General features: G+C 39.2%; 1 protein-coding gene across 1 annotated transcript; it reads right to left on the bottom strand.

The window, feature by feature from the left end:
- Positions 1 to 3,508: 3,508 nt before the first annotated feature.
- LOC131976663 (macrophage mannose receptor 1-like) lies at positions 3,509 to 10,574 on the bottom strand. Its single transcript, XM_059339794.1, has 7 exons — positions 10,571 to 10,574; positions 10,177 to 10,221; positions 8,952 to 8,993; positions 8,580 to 8,816; positions 7,503 to 7,844; positions 7,314 to 7,402; positions 3,509 to 4,698 (listed from the first exon to the last, which is right to left on the bottom strand). Exons 2-7 carry the CDS (start codon positions 10,208 to 10,210, stop codon positions 4,588 to 4,590), a joined length of 855 nt encoding a protein of 284 aa, XP_059195777.1. The 5' UTR covers positions 10,211 to 10,221; positions 10,571 to 10,574; the 3' UTR covers positions 3,509 to 4,587.
- Between the last annotated feature and the right edge of the window lie 6,460 nt (positions 10,575 to 17,034).

The raw sequence follows: 17,034 nt of genomic DNA, 5'->3' as shown, positions 1-17,034 counted from the left end.
ACATAAAGGAAACTCTTCCTGCGCCCTTCAAAATCACACACATGCATTAAGATTATTCTGCAGGAGATCATTCAGGCTTTTAGCTCTGGATTCATGTTTTGCTGTAAAGGGAAACTTGTCTGTTTTAAATAAAGGGCATCAAAGCAAAGCAGATTAACACTGATGTTCCCGTATTGGCATTTCATGATTGAAACCATGTGGCCTTTTACAAAATCGATACTTTTTAGGCTCTGTTTGTCTTCATTCACGTCCACTTCGATTCCTGATCCTTGACTTTAAGTGAGAAATATTTGCAGCTTGGAGGATCCATAATTAAATCTAGAGAGAGATAAAGTAGGTCAGCTGCAAGATGGGTTGGTGGGTGGGGGGAAGGAAATCTGTTCCACTTCAAAATAATGGACCTAATTCGCAGCATTCATCAGCTGGAAATGACTGAAAACAACTTCCCTGCCCTAAAAACCTAAAACAAAAAATTTAAAAACATAGAGAAGGATTTTAAAGCAGCAATCAATTATAAAAGAGACTCGGAGCTGCAGGCGGGTGGTGCTGGAGAAGAAAGCTATTTTGTTTGAAAATATAAATACACTTGATCCCCTTCAATGCCACTGCTAACCCCATTGAGGCGCAGAGGCAGCACAGATCCAATGTTAAAGGAGGCTAATTACTCCCAGTATCTCCCACACTCCAGGGAGGCGAGGTCATCCAGAGGACAGGCATGTGAAACATTCCTGCAGCCTGCTGCTGCTGCTGGACCTCCCTCCCTGCTCAGTCTTCCCCTGTCCTCCTTTCTCCTCCTTCATCCATCCTCCCCCGGCTCCTCGTCGTCCTCCTCCTCCCTCTGTCCCACTTAGCATCGCTCACATTTTCTTTTCCTTGCTCTACATTTTGATCACTCTCTGCAGTGTTCATGCAGTGATTTGTTTTCATTCAGTAGCAGGGGTGCATCTGTTCAGCCATTCATCAATATTGTTTGAGGCAGGACAGGAGGTTTGTTCTGATTAAACAACAGCTCTGATAAGCTGATAAGCTGAAGTCTGGCTGTACCCAGACTGTCCTGGATACCTCCTGAAAAAAAAGCTATGAGAAGGCCTATGTTAAGGCATACAGTGCAGCCATCCAGTCATTTCCTGTTTGTAAACACAACATCCAAACCAAGTAGACACCTCCAGTCCTCAAAAGTGAAGCCAAGTGCCTTAAACATGCATTCTTTCTAATGGCCAACAGGGGGCGACTGCACTGGTTGCAAAAAGAAGCCAGATTGGATGAAAGTGCATGAGAAAATGGCCCAACTTCTTATTTGATTTGTTATCTCAATGAACATTATCATAATGAGTTTATGGTCTCAATTGCTAGTTTCAAGTCTTCTTCACTTCAGCATGATGTTGCATGATTATGGTCCCGTTTAGAGTAAAATAGACGATAACACAGGGTATATTTTCCTTCCAGCTCCCAATCTGTACTGCATGCACTGGTTGCAAAAAACCAAAGTGGCCATAACCAAAATGGCCAACGTGAGGTTCTAGGCTTTGACTACATCCACTATTTCTAGGCTACGGTTCATGACGTGATTCAAAGATTAACTTGTTTTTATGTTTTTATTCAGCCCTTTGCCCACATAGAATCGAAGTGAATGGGAGGCGAATATACGGTCATGGAAAAAAATATTAGACCACCCTTTTTCTTCAATTTCCTGTTCATTTTAATGCCTGATACAGCTAAAGGTACATTCGTGTGGACAAATATAATGATAACAACAAAATAGCTGATAAGAGTTTAATTTAACAGCTGATATCTAGACATTTAACATGGTTTTCTTCATAATAACCAAATCATTATCAAGAAAACATGGAAAATGTCTAGATAGCAGCCAATTAGAGAAAACAAGGTTGGTCTAATGTTTTTTTCCATTACTGTATATACAACAGCCCAGAAGTCTGAACAGTTTGAATATAAAATATATATTCTTTGTACAGTTTTTTATTGAATATATGTCAAAAAGGACATCTAAGACAACATCTCAATTTTGGGGTGATCTGGGTTGTCATATAATATGCTTATTGTATGACCCTTACCCTAAAACTTTACCCTAGAGTTTTCTGTTTCTGTCCTGATTTGGTCAAAGTCATTAAGGAAAATTCTCAATATACCAAACCACCGAAACACAAAACACATCTTGGGCTCGTTGAAGCTTTGTTCATCTGCTCCTCGTTTTGTGCATTTGTCCAGATATGACCTTGCACCAAATGGTAAGAGGAGCAGGGTGACCAGCAGATCCTCGGTCTTCCTTTTGATTCTTTACAACCAGTTGTAAACCTTCACTCGGAGCCTGGCACCATAGCCGGGTTATTTATTAGTGCAATATATCTCCTTATTTTCACTGTCACACAGGCAGTAACAGGACGACGGGGACCGAGCAGGTTTAAAAGGACTCTCTGTGAGTCAAACTCCCCTTTGATGTTTTCTAAAGGATCACGTCTGGTCTATTAAACAACTGAAAATCAAGACCACTCTCACAGCAAAACTGCAACCCTGACATGTGGGCGATTAGGACATTTTATATTTAATGAAACTTTTCAACAGTGGCATACCTTCAGTGGCACTAGTCAATATATTTTATTAGTTTGGTAATAATATATCTTTCATTCAGGGTTTTTATTACATTATTGAACAAAAGAAATACTAAGATTTCCACTTACAGTCAACATTTGATGAATTAATTTATCCACACACTCACAAATTGTATTCATTAATATATCTTTACTGTGGTCCCAAACATTAATTTCACTGTAGCGAGGCAGAAAGATATCTACACTGCTTGAAAGAAGTAAAGAAACCAATTTCAAGACATTTTTTTGATGCTATGCCAATTATTGATAGGAAAAGATTTCATTAGCGTAATTTTCTTTGTTCCAGCTGCTCCAATGTGATGTGAGATAGTGTGCTAAAATTGTATTTTTAAAAATAATAGAGGATATGCAAAGACATCTGATTTGCAGATGTTTAATTTACCTTTATAGGACACAGCCAACTGTAAAGTCTTTGTGACTGGAGATGAACCGAAGACTTACAAAATAACAACAGAACCACCACAAAAAATACACATCTAAAAAATACACATTAAAGTAAAAATCCACCCTGAAAGATATGAAGTGTAATCAGGACAATTGCTTTTTTAATGAGCACGGCAAGGTCAAATATTGTTTGGTTAGATGCATTAAGTAACAAAATATTAAATTAATACTTTACCACTTAAAATAATCATTTGTTGATCAATTTTTCACCAGTGTTTTCATACTCTCATCTCACACAGTGAACAGAGGAAGAGATGTAAATGGAGGCCCAGTTTACCAAGGGCAAACTATTTCAAGTGAATTAAATGAGCCGACAGAGAAATCTCATGATCAGCTTCATGCTGTGTAGTTTGTTTACATCCTAAATGTATCTTTTTACTTCAAAAATCACAAAAGTGGAGCTCATTTGTAAAGATTAGATTTTATTGCCACAGAGCTTAATTTCTGCAATGATCCAAAAAGACATTTTGTGAAGGGTACAAAAGTGATGCTAACTAACTGGTTGGCATGCAAAAATATGTAATATCTGCAGCAAATGGATTCTGTGGGCTATAGCTAACCACTTGGTTAAATACAATATTTCAACATGAAGCATCTTTAAGAAGCATCCAGCGCTGTGCTGCATCTTAGCAGACACATATTTGATTATGCAAATGAGGGATCTGACAGAGGTTACCTTGCTTGCTAAATGATAAGATCCATAACTATTCTTTCAATTCTACGCAGCTAAAGTACATCATTGTGTTAGACTATAGACAACCCGAAACCCGAAAAACTACATTAAAACACAAGAAATATAAGAAATTAGCTACATTTACAGTAGGTGTCCTGAATTGAAGTAACATTACTGTTTATACATGATGCCGATGAGTGTATCATTGAGCCGACACAATCATGACAAACCACAGATAAATAGATGAAATTGTTATTCTTCTCCGTCTTTAGTGGCTGCTGCTGCACCTCCCCAGACGGAGTTATCATGCTCGATTTCAAATCTTCCTGTAGACTCTAAGCACCAAAGACTTTCTATCAGGACTAAATCATCTCATGTCATCTGTTAAAATGATCACATATCATTCGTTACACATTTGGTTACAATGCTACAATCATCACACACCATCCGTTATAATGGTCCAGTATATATCTTCTTCACTCTCTAGTCTCTGATGTACTACATTGAGTCACATTAGTTTTGGTTACAATGTTACAATAATCACACATTATCCATTATAATAATCCAATATTCTCTTAGAAGCATCTTATGTTTTCTATTAAACCACATCTTATTTCATATACACTGTAATATTAACAAGCCTTCGCTGGTTGAACTGGTATTTGTTGTGATATACCCTGAGCCACACTGTGCATTGAGCTTCATATTCCAGATGAAGCACAGAGAGTGAAGATTACAACATGTTTTGTTTTGAGTATTTGATGTACTACTTTGGGTTAACAGTCATTGAGCTACATTAATTATGGTTACTGGCATTCTTTTTTTTTGCAGCTTGTAAAAACATCAGTTACAAGTAACTTTTTTTTCATCGTCTTGCTCTTGTTTCCTGGGTTCAGTCCTCCACACCAGCTTAAAGTCAACCATTGAGGTCCTGTTCATCAGCACTGCATGTAGCTGAGAGGAAATAAAAGTAATCATTGTCAAAAACAATACTAGCCATTTGTCTACCTTCACAAAGTGTGACATGATAAAATAATTCAGTGTCTGATACACTGCACACTAAAAAAAGTAAACGAAACAGTTGTACTTGTGAATGGGAATTATTCAAGTATACTGTCAAAGTTGTTTAAACTGTCCTTTATGTCAATAAAGTGCATGTTTGTCAGGAACCAGACCATCTTTTGCGTGACACATCATTTGCATTAATCTCTGCTGAATGTTTGCAGAATTGTAAAATGTTAATGTAAAATTTGCTAGCCCTGATCAATGCAGACAGACCTGAAAAGCTTGAATTTACACTTTTTACAAATTGGCATCATCCTCAACCGATTATCTGAACTCGCGTCGTGGGGGGCTGGAGCCGATCCCAGCTGACATTGGGTGAGAGGCGGGGTTCACCCTGGACTGGTCAACAGACAACCATCCTACGGGCAATCTGGAGTCACCAATTAAACCTAAGCTGCATGGACCCTGGAGGACCCGGAGAGAACCCACACTGGCATGGGGAGAACATGCAAACTCCACACAGAAGAGCTGCCTCTTGCTGTGAGGCAAGAGTGCTCACCACTACACCACTGTGTCGTCCAAACTTCCATGATGACCTCCTGAAATCTGGTCCCTGAGGTCAGATACTCAATACGCCTTTTTTGTTGACAAGGTAATGGCAATCAGGTCCAGTATTCATCCTGGGGCTTGCCCCCTCAACTCTAGCACCTCTCCATCTCATACTGTTCTGGACTCTTTTAAACCAATCAGAGTCCAAGATCTGTTGGATGTGGTTAGGAGGATGAAGCTATCCGCGACCCCCCTTGATGTTTTACCTTCCTCTTTATTTTTAAATGTTTTACCTGTTACTGGTCCTGCTGTTGAAGCTATTGTGAATTCCTCCCTGTCTACAGGATGTGTCCCCTCATATTTAAGCATGCTACCATCCAGCCCATTTTAAAGAAAACCAACTCAGATATTGCTCTCCCCAATAATTATATTATTATATATCAAAACTCCCATTTTTATCTAAGATTTTAGAAAAGGTTGTTGCCAACCAACTCACCGCTGTGTTGGAGACACGCCACATAGTATAATGTAAGTTTCAGTCAGGGTTTCGGAAACTGCACTCGACTGAAACTGATCTTCTGAGGATTTCTAATGATGTTTTAATGTCCTCTGATGCAGGTGATTGTTCTTTGTTGGTACTTCTTGATCTCAGTTCTACGTTCAACACAGTTGAACATCATATGTTGATCAAGAGGTTACATGACTGTGTTGGCAAATCAGGTATAGCATTACAGTGGTTTTCATCATATCCTACTGTTTTACTGTCTCCATTGTCCATTGTTTCCGACTCTTCCCTACTGTCCTGTGGGGTCCCGCAGGGCTCAGTTCTGGGGCCCCTGTTGTTCTCTCTGTACTTCCTGCCCCTAGGACAGATCATAAACGGTTTTAACATTTCTTATCATTTATATGCGGACGACCTCCAACTCTGTGTCTCATTTAAACCCATTGAAGTTTTTAAGATATCTAGACTCCTAGACTGTCTTAATGCCATCTGGGAATGGTTGGCAGAAAACTTCTTGCAGCTCAACGCTGAGAAGACAGAGGTTCTGGTTGTTGCTCCAGAGAAGGTTGTGCACACAATCCTACAGTGTATTGGGCCCCTTTCCTCTGCCGTCCACCCCCACTTGCGTAACTTAGAGGTAATATTTGGTAAATCATCGTCGTTTGACACCCATGTTAAGCAGCTGTCTAGTTCCTGCTTTTTCCACTTGAGAAATATCAGCAAACTGAGATCAGTAATTTCAGATACTGAACTTGAGACCTTATACATGCCTTCATCTCATCTTGTATGGACTACTGTAACTCAGTTTTCTCCTCACTCACTATGTCCGCTTTAAACCATCTACTGTCAATTCAAAATGCTGCAGCACGGCTCCTCACTAGGACAAACAGATGATCTCACATCACCCCCGTAATCAAATCTCTTCACTGGCTCCCCGTTGCATACAGGATTCAGTTTAAGATTCTCACTCTGACCTACAGAGCATTGAACGATCTGGCCCCGGCATATGTAACTTAGCTACTTTACCCATATCCCTCTCCTCGCTCCTCCAATCAAACACCTTAAATTTATTGTCAGTTCCACACACCCGCCTTAAGTCTCGGGGTGACCGAGCTTTTGAATCCATTGCTCCCAAACTCTGGAACGCTCTAACTGCACCATTACGGTCTGCGGTATCTGTGGATTATTTTAAATGCCAGATTAAGACATATCTGTTTAGGCATTTAGTTGACTATATGTACCTGGTCAACTAGACGTCCAGGCTTTAATTATGTGTATGTATTGTGTTTTTTTGTGTTTGCCTGTATGTTGTTTTATACCCTTGTAAAGCACTTTGTGTTTTTTTGCCTGTGCAAAGCGCTTTATAAATAAAATTGACTTACTCACTTATAGTTCTGAATCCTGCGGACTGAATCCAAAGATCTGTTCTAATGCAAGAGGTCTGAAGTTGGCTTGAATTTGTTCTTTTATTAATGACAGAATGAAAGAACGAGAACAACAGCGGGAGCTTTACCTGCTGTAGCATCTGGTTACTAGAAGCTGGATCTGAAAGGTCAGCATCACTCTGAATCTTCATCCTCAACATCCTCTTCAGTTTTAGGTCTGGGCAGTCCAACAAACGCCATAAACCAAGGAGAGACATATTATTGCATTGCCCAAAAAACAAAAAAGCAATATTAAAGTATTGATGAGATCTGTTTACCTCTTTGACACACAAAGGGTTTCTTTGTGTCACAGCCATAATCATTCCACTTGTGCTTTGAATTCTCAAATACACAGTCCTGATTACTGTTATTCGGCTGTCCCTCTTCCCAGTTTCTGAAGGTGCTGTTGCTGCTCTTGTCAGACCAACTCCATAGTATTCGGTACAAACCAATCCACGCTTTATATGTTGACTGTGCTGCTGACATCATCTTTGTGTTTTCTTGAGCATCCTCGATCATAGCCAGGTCTGTGTGGTGTGTTCTGCAGTAAGTCTGGGCATTGTCCCAATTCATTAAGTTTTCAATTAAATGATATGTTTTCTGGCCTGGAGGATTTGTGTCTAAAACAGAAGACAAAAAAACTGTAACTCAGCACACAGTCATTTGTAATAACATGTGTAACCAACCAAACAGTGGCTTCAATACAGAGAAGTGGACTGAGTAAAGTGAGAAGTGAGGATCTCCTGCATAGCACAGCTGTGATTGTTCCAAACTCTGTCCAGAAAACAAGCATACTAAAATATGACTGCTTGTTGTCTTGGGAACAGACCTGACAAATCACAAATGACTTCATACACGTCAGCATCATGATGAAGTTAACTTAGCATTCTTTTGTTACGTCAATTGCAATTAAATACAGCAACATCTGTTTATTTTGGGTAAAACGGCAGTATTAGAGGCAGAAAGCAATAGCTGACAAAGCATCATCCTTTTTTAATAGATCGGCCTCATGTTGTCATTAATTCGGAATACATTTGATCCAATTACTGCAGTCAAATCACAGCAAAATCGGTTTATTTTGATAAATAAATGCAGTTCCTGGAGAAGGCAATGAAAGTCACTGAGCTGTGTGCACCTACGGGTGATATCATTACCTCCAGTTCCATGAATACATGCAGAGCTGTGTTTAATTTTCAACAATAAAATTACATACATCTGCAAAGACCAAAAAATAATTTCCTCTCCATGTGGTTATAGTATAAGAGTGAAAACTCTTTAAAAGCAGTGTGCAGTTCTACACTCGTTTACCAGTTCTCAGTTTATATTGTTTTTTAAATGCAATTATTTTTACTTACCGTTGTAACAAACAAAATAGTTTTTTGGGTGACAGGCAATATCATCCCATTGTCCATCACTGTATGTTATCACACAGGCCTTATGGATTTTGGCCTGATTTGGCTGACCTGGTAGCCAGTTTTGGTAGCCAGTTTTGCTTGTTTCACCAGTTGCAGACCATCTCCAGGAGTTTGAATCTTTGCCCATATTCCACTTCCAGGATTTCTTGTCATCAGCTAGTCCGAACCATGTCCAGTCTGTGAATGAACTAGGTCTGTTTAGCCTGCTTATGTCATCCATGCTCCCAATGGTTGCCAGGTCACTGTAATAGACTCTGCAGTAGCTCTGAGCATCGGCCCACGTCATTGGCTGATTGACATAGTGGTACTTACGGATGAAAGGAGGGCTGAGGGAGCAGGAAGTGAGCCCAAATCCTGAGGAAGGAGGACATATTTGGCTGTCAAAAGTATGTCTGGAACTGTTGATCTGAATCAATTCAAAAAGCCTTTTGAGTGACAATAATGAACCTTTACAGGGGATATTAGAAAGATACACAAAGTAATCTACCACAAATAGTATCCTGCCCGGCCCCTTTCCCAACTTGTCAGGTAAAAAGCGTCTGTATGAGACCATATTGACTGTATAAAAGTCTTGGACATAGTCATCATCGTGTCTCTGGACACTGGATTTAATCAGTGGAATCAACTAATTTTTATCACAGCACACCTGTCATAATTGGTTTACTGTTTTACTAAAGTAGGTTTTACTGCATAGGTGTAAACCTAATTAAGCAAACTTGTATGCATGCATGGTTTTTATGTTTTATGTGGTGAAAAATTACCCCTAAGAAAATGTCATACTTTTCAAGGAATTCATTCTAGGAAACGTCCCCACTACGACAACACTAGGGTTAAAATGAACAGTCAACTTCTCAGAGTGTCTTTTATTCCAGTCGAACAATGAATGAAGATTTTTTAAGTCACCGAATTGGTACCACAAACTCTGACGTGAAAACATCCTGAAAGGGTTAAAGTTCAAAGATGAAAACACACAGGGCACTGTGGTAGCGACATGTCAATCATAAAGTAGCCCCGCCTTAAAGACACTTACGAAGACATGAAACTAAGAATAAGAGATGATAAACTCATTATGAGAATGTTTACTGAGGTAACTGCGTAACTGTGTCCAGTATTATTTGTTTTGCAAGCCCAACCTGGCTCTTTTACCCCAGGAGCACCGACCACAAGAATGTGTTGAAGTATCTGACTAAATCTGTGTCTGTACATATTTAAATGACTGCTGCCATAATACATTTGTTCAGTTTTAAATTCATATATAATCCTCAGCATCAAATAAACCAACCAGCCAGCACAGTAAGAAGAAGTAAGTAAGAAAAGCAATCATGTATATTTCAAAGAGAATATGTTTTGTTATAATATATTTACATTTAACAACAAAAAAGTGATTAATGATGGTACAAGGTCTTTTTAGTTTAGATTGAGTAAACCTCTTTTAAAGGTCTTTATTTCTCAGATGTTAGACTCAAAGGAAATTATTAACTGTTGTGTGGTGCATTTGAAGAGGAATCTTAAACCAATAACCTCGAAGATTTCTTACCAAAGACGAATATCAAAAGCAGAGTATCATCCATTTCTGATTTCACTAAAAATTAAAAAAGCAATTAGAAAAATCACCATAAACACTGTTTACCAGGGCAATCGACATTAAAGTAAAGAAAAAAAAAATCCACCTTAAAACATTGACATATTGTATTTAGCAGATATGTTGCATTTTGAGTCAGCTTGACAAAGGTTTTAGACTTCCAATATTTATCAAATAAGCTGGTTGATAGCTATAGTTCTACAGGCAATTCATTTACATAATACTTAAGCTTAAAACACAAAATATAACAAAATACCTAATAATCTATAGTACTACTACTAGTAAAAATATAATAACAATAATTGCGTTATAAAAATTTTAAAAGAATATGAATAGAAGTTATACTTACATGTATAGAAACCCAGAATTCAAACGGTGTAAACCGATTAAACCTGGAGTGATCTGTGGTGAAATGTCTGCTCAGTGGTCTGAGAAGTATCCTGGCCTGTTCTGCATATGCAAATTGGCTATTACTACCCCAGTGGCGTCCTCCGGTGCTGAGTTTTGATTTGGCATGGTGATTTTCGACATGCTATCTCAATGAAAATGGGCTCTCTGGTTCGCCACAAGTCTCCTCTTTACATATACAGTTGAAACCAGAAGTTTACATACACTATATAAAAAGACACATATGCTTTTTTTCTCACTGTCTAACATGAAATCAGACAATCACTTCCTGTTTTAGGTCCGTTAGGATTACCAAAATGATTTCTATTTGCTAAATGCCAGAATAATGAGAGAAGGATTTTTTAAGACAATTTTTTATTACCTTCTTCAAAGTCAGAAGTTTACATACACTAACATTATTATGCCTTGAAACAATTTGGGAGAGCTTTGGTCCAAAATATGCATATCAACCCAGGAACAAAAGCAAAAGACCTTGTGAAGATGCTGGCTGAAGCTGGTAAGAGTGTGACATTGTCCACAGTGAAACGAGTCCTGAGACATGGGCTGAAAGGCCACTCTGCCAGGAAGAAGCCATTACTCCAAAAGAAACATAAAACAGACCACAGGACATTTCTCCAGAAATTAAGGTCTTTGCCCCCCGGTCTTTGCCCCCTGTGCATTTGCTCGGAAGCCCCGAGCACTGGTCCCTACAGCTATTGCTGTATGGGACCAGTGCTCGGTGATTGCCCCGAGGCCCTAATTATCCCATTATTTCATGATAATGATATTTTCATGTTATAACGTGATATATAGGCTAGTGTTAGCCTGCTAGCCTATATCAATCACATTGCAGTTAAACAAATCAAATAAATGTATGATACACATTTTATTTGGTCTCTCTCAACGGCACCGAGTTGGTCTTGGTCTTGCTAGCCCGCTAACGTTAGCACGATATGATCGGTGGCTTACATTAGCATGCTATCGGTTGGCCGATAACGTTAGCACGCTATGAACTGCCGCTTACATGAGCATGCTATCAGTTGGCCGCTAACGTTAGCAAAATATTATCGTTATAACGTGAAATTATAATTTTCTTGAAATAACGTTATCAGGAAACACTTCTGTTGTGTTGTGGTCTTTGCAGCACGTTTTATAAATGCTGTGCTTGTGTTGTTAAATTAATGAAGATGTTTTCTCAATTTGCTTGTGTTTTGTATATTTGCATGTGTTTTCTGTTGCAGAGCTGTGAGCTCTCAGGGCCACCATAGTACGCCCCTGGTGGGCTTTGGAGAGCATAGGCTTCACTTTTCAGCGCTAGAGGTTGCTTGTTGTATAAGCCGCACCAGGCTTGTATTCATGTCCTGCGTTAAAACTAAAAGTCAGTAGGGGTGTTTTCATTACAGCCTAATACCCGGAATGAGGCGGGTCTCACTCACCAAATACCCCGTCTTTTGACCTGACTTTTTTTGGTCCTGTCGAATAGCAGGGTTGTTTTTATCCCCTGAAAAAAGCCTGGTTGCTGATTGGATAATATGCTAAGCAGGATGTGACTTAGTACTCGATGCCACAACAACACACGCCATTTGTAAAAGCCGGCGAAGTAGCGAGTATATACATATACACATACAGAAGTAGCGACAATAACATAAGCCCTTTCATAGTGTGGTCCCGGAAATCCCTGCTATATTGCTGGAAAGATCTGTGCCAGCTCTTCGCCTTAGGGCGTTCAGAGTGATCCCGCAAAGGTGTGATTTTCTGCCCTTTCATAGTGCAGTCCGGCATCGCGTAACGAGTTAAAACTTAAGATTTAACAAAAATAAATATTGAGTGTAAATTTTGAGAAGCAGAGAATGGCCGTGGTTGCAATTATTTTCTTAAATTAACTCACTAAAACAAACTTTGTTATCTCGAGATAATGAAATAATTAACTTCTTATTGTGAGAAAACAGCAGGTTGTTTCCTCTAATTACTAATATATATATATATACAGGGGTGAAAGTAAACCACTAAGCCACTAAAAGATTCAGTGGCGGTACTGCGTACCAGGAAGATGGGAGGGCAGCTGCCTGCTATATGACCCTCATTCAAAGCCAGTCACGGCCGCACTCTGGGTCAGAAAATAGATGCGCTAGAAATATGCAGTCTTAAAAACTACTTTGTCTGTTTAAAAATTCCTTTTAACTCATTCTGAATAGTTTCTGAAGTGTCCTTGCTGTGTTTTAGTCCATGCTGGACGGAGCCTTGGCCGGGCAGCTCCCTCTCTCCCCCTCCCCTCGGAGAGAGCCCGGTGGTCTCCTCTGCGCCTAGCCTTTGAAACGTGTACCACACGTTTAATGTCTTTACGTTCGTTGCAAAATGTCACAGTTAAAATCAGTAGGAGAGTAAGCAGTTTGTTATTTCATGTTTCATGTTATTTTGTTTAATCTTAACGATACAGAACAGCTCAGAAAATAAACTGCTTATGAGATAACGACCGGAGAGTTCACTCAGCAGTACGTGAGTGAGCATGCGCGTCTACTTCCGAAACACAGCGGTTGCTATGGGCATCGGTGCGTTTGATTGAATGCACTCAGACGTTTTCCACAACTGGTCCACAGACGTCAAGAAACGCCGCTTGCGCCAGGACGAACAATTAATTAAACCAACAAAATTCCACAAATTCTTGTGGTTGGCTGAAACACTTTCAACATGATTTAAATATCTGTTAGTTATCACATTTTGAAAAAAACCGAGAGAAACACTACAAAACAGTCAATAATGCAGAGAAAAATAACTTCTTTGTTCAAAAGAAAAGACAGGGACACTGAAGATGGGTTACCACACAAAATGAGAAAAATACCATGTGATGAAGATTTTGAGCAAGCTGAGAGTCAGGGTAAGGAGGCATTTTAGGTGGTGTGTTTTGATGAGGGGTAGTTCCACACAGTTTTTGTTGGTGACCTCATGATCTGTTCTTAGAGACTTGTATTCTGGATGTTTATTAATGTTTCAATTAAAATAAATTGTTTACCATATTGTCAAGTGTTTCTAATTCCTGGCCTACAGATAGTCTACAGTAAATATTTCAATGTTTTTATTTGTTTGGGTTTTGACTTTGCTATTTTAAAGTGCATGAAGTGAAAGAGAGATGAAGGTTTTTGTAATAGTACTGGAAAGAATTTAAAACTACTATCACCCCTGTATATATATAATATTTGGATCACATCAGAGAAGTAAATATATAGATATAATCCCTCCACCGTGTTCTGGGTCTTCCCCGGGGCCTCCTACCGGTTGGATGTGCCTGGAACACCTCTAACGGGAGGCGCTCGAGAGGCATCCTTACCAGATGCTCATTTCGACGCGAAGGAGCAGCGGCTCCCTCCGGATGTCTGTGCTCCTTACCCTATCTCTAAAGACCCCCGCAGTACACCCCACAAGACTCCCCGAGGGACACGGTTGTAGGCCTTCTCCAAGTCCACAAAACACATGGAGACTGGATGAGCAGGGCAGTTTTTTGACTATCTCTGCGACTTCTGCCAGGGATACTGATGATTCTTCCCCTGAGTCTTCAGACTCTGCCTGCTCCACAGAGGACGTGTTGGCTGGATTAAGGAGTTCCTCAAAGTGCTCTTTCCACCATCTGATGACATCCACAGGTCGGGTCAGCAGGTCTCCGCCCCCGCCGAACACAGCTTTGGCCAACCCTGCTTTCCTGTCCTGAGTCACCCAACGGTTTTCCAGAACCTCTTTGAGGCCGACCAAAAGTCCTCCTCCATAGCATCCCCGAATTCCTCCCATACCCGAGCTTTTGCTTCACCTTTTGTTTTCTTGTATTCTAGAAAACATTTTCTTAACATAAGAAGTTAATTAATTCAGGATCTCGACATAACTGCGCTGAAAATATAGTAGCAGTCATGGCTGTTCTGGGTTTTTGTTTCAATTTTAACACGATCGAAAAGAAAAAAACTTTCAAACTTACGTTGTTTAGTTTGAGGAGACAGAATGTTTCCAGAGAATATTTAAAATAATTTAAGGGGTAGCTGACACACTCTCATTAACTGTGCAGTATTTTGTTTAAAAAAATTGTAAAAACAAAAAACAAAACAGGATTTTTTAGAAAATTGTACCTCACTTGCACATGATATACTTTTTTTTCTATTAACCAGAATTCCTGCTAAACTATAAAAGCGGATGATTCAAATTAAAAAAGTTACCACAATGTTGTTTAGAAAATGTTCACACACAGGTTGAAATCCAGGTGGAGTATATTCATCATATATTCGTATATTCATCTCTTCAATCCAACTCCAATCTGAAGGTGAACATTTTCTCACCTCAATGTGACAGTGTCCTGCTGCTATTTGGTTCTTAGCAAGCTTATATTTAAATATGCAAATGGGGAATTACATAAAGGTCACTTAGGTAGGTTATTGTTACGTGCCAGAGGACTGCTAACTAGCTGATTGGGATCCACCTGGAAAGCTGATTTCCACCTGTGGAGCTGGCCAATCATAGGTGGTGTGTTTAGGCTGAAAAAGGACCATTCTGAGGATCAAGGAGGCCATCTTGTTTTTGTTGTGTCTCTGTCTTTGAGACTGGTGTTTCATGTGCTTTGACATTTAAATTCGATTTGTTAGTGCTATTTTGTGGTGGTGAGGTTGGGACTAGGTACATTGGGGGTACCCTGTACATTTTGCATCACGTAGATTATTTTCTGTTACTCCATTAGCTTATTGGTTGTGCCACCCCTGTATTGTTCTGAAAAGCCTCTTTTGTAGAGAAGTTAGTTAGGCCTTTTGTTTGTTTGTTTTTCTTCACAGCTAGTTTAGATAGGCCTTCTTTTGTTATATTTGTTTCAACTTTCTTTTGGCACAATCACTTGTCCCATCCTCCCCCACCTTAGTGTGCCTTTCCTTTGTTGTTCGTCAAATAAATCATAATTGTTCACATCACTTTTGACTTTGTTTAATTTTCTGATTGTCACGTTATTGTCTGCTTGGCTGGGTTTGGTCAGTGGACGTAACAGTTATCCTCAGGTATAAACCGGAGCCTATCAGCTACATTGCCACCTTAATTGTTTCCCAGCTGCTGCTTTCCCATCTCAAGCCATACTCTGCAGCTTCACTGTGAAACTAAATGTAACGCAGCAATGCAGATAATTAGACTTTGTAGTGCAGACAATTTGTATGCAGATTTGAAATATTCCAACACTGCACTTTTGCATAGCACCGGTGAGAAAAGTACTTGTTATGCAAAACTCAGATTTTTTAATATATATTCTATATTAATATTAGATTATTTGTCTTGATTAATTTATGTCGATGGATAACAGGATATTAACAGGCAGCAGACATAAGACCAACACATAATTTTACAGCTACAGTCACTTAGATGTGTTTCTAAAGTCTAGAGTCATACTTGACGAGCATTATCTTGTTTGTTTGTTTGTTTGTTGGACTCCTCTGCTCTGATTAGTTGGATTCCTGGGGGAAGTTATCTTTTTTCTTCAATAACCACAAAAGTGGAGCTCATTTGTAAAGATTAGATTTTATTGCCACAGAGCTTAATTTCTGCAATGATCCAAAAAGACATGAGAAGGGAACGGAAGTGATGCTATAATATGCAATAATATTTAATAATAATATCTGCAGCAAATTAATTCTGTGGAATATAGCTAACCACTTGGTTAAATATAGTATTTCAACTTTAGGCATCTTTAAGAAGCATCCAGCGCTGTGCTGCATCTTAGCAGACACATATTTGATTATGCAAATGAGGGATCTGACAGAGGTTACCTTGCTTGCTAAATGATCAGATCCATAACTATTCTTTCAATTCTACGCAGCTAAAGTACGTCATTGTGTTAGACTATAGACAACCCGAAACCCGAAAAACTACATTAAAACACAAAAATATAAGAAAAGCATTACTGTTTGTACATGATGCCAATGAGTGTATCATTGAGCCGACACCATCATGACAAACCACAGATAAATAGATGAAATCGTTATTCTTCTCTGCCTTATTGTGCTTATCTTAGTTTTGAGAGTAACTTAACCCTCCCTGAAGATCTTGTCTCTGCTGACCTTTAGTGGCTGCTGCTGCACCTCCCCAGACGGAGTTATCATGCTGGATTTCAAATCTTCCTGTAGAGTCTAAGCACCAAAGACTTTCTATCAGGACTAAATCATCTCATGTCATCTGTTAAAATGATCACACATCATTTGTTACACATCCTCCATTATTATAATCCATATTTTCTTCACTCTCTCTAGTCTCTGATGTACTACATTGAGTCACATCAGTTTTGGTTACAATGTTACAATAATCACACATCATCCATTATAGTAATCCAATATTCTCTTAGAAGCATCTTATGTTTTCTATTAAACCACATCTCATTTCATATACACTGTAATATTAACAAGCCTTCCCTGGTTGAAC

The sequence above is a fragment of the Centropristis striata genome, chromosome 8 (assembly GCF_030273125.1).
Source record: "Centropristis striata isolate RG_2023a ecotype Rhode Island chromosome 8, C.striata_1.0, whole genome shotgun sequence".
In the NCBI taxonomy this organism is placed as follows: domain Eukaryota; kingdom Metazoa; phylum Chordata; class Actinopteri; order Perciformes; family Serranidae; genus Centropristis; species Centropristis striata.
The sequence above is the reverse complement of the archived record's forward strand: the minus strand, read 5'-3'. Positions and strand labels throughout refer to the sequence as shown.

Excerpts from the sequence above, each read along its gene's own strand:
- LOC131976663 (XM_059339794.1), bottom strand. The coding sequence starts at position 10,210 with ATGGATGATACTCTGCTTTTGATATTCGTCTTTG. Across the intron at positions 8,994-10,176 it reads GCTTTTGATATTCGTCTTTG|GATTTGGGCTCACTTCCTGC; the intron begins GTAAGAAATCTT and ends CTCCTTCCTCAG. Across the intron at positions 8,817-8,951 it reads CCTCAGCCCTCCTTTCATCC|ACTGGACATGGTTCGGACTA; the intron begins GTAAGTACCACT and ends GTTCATTCACAG.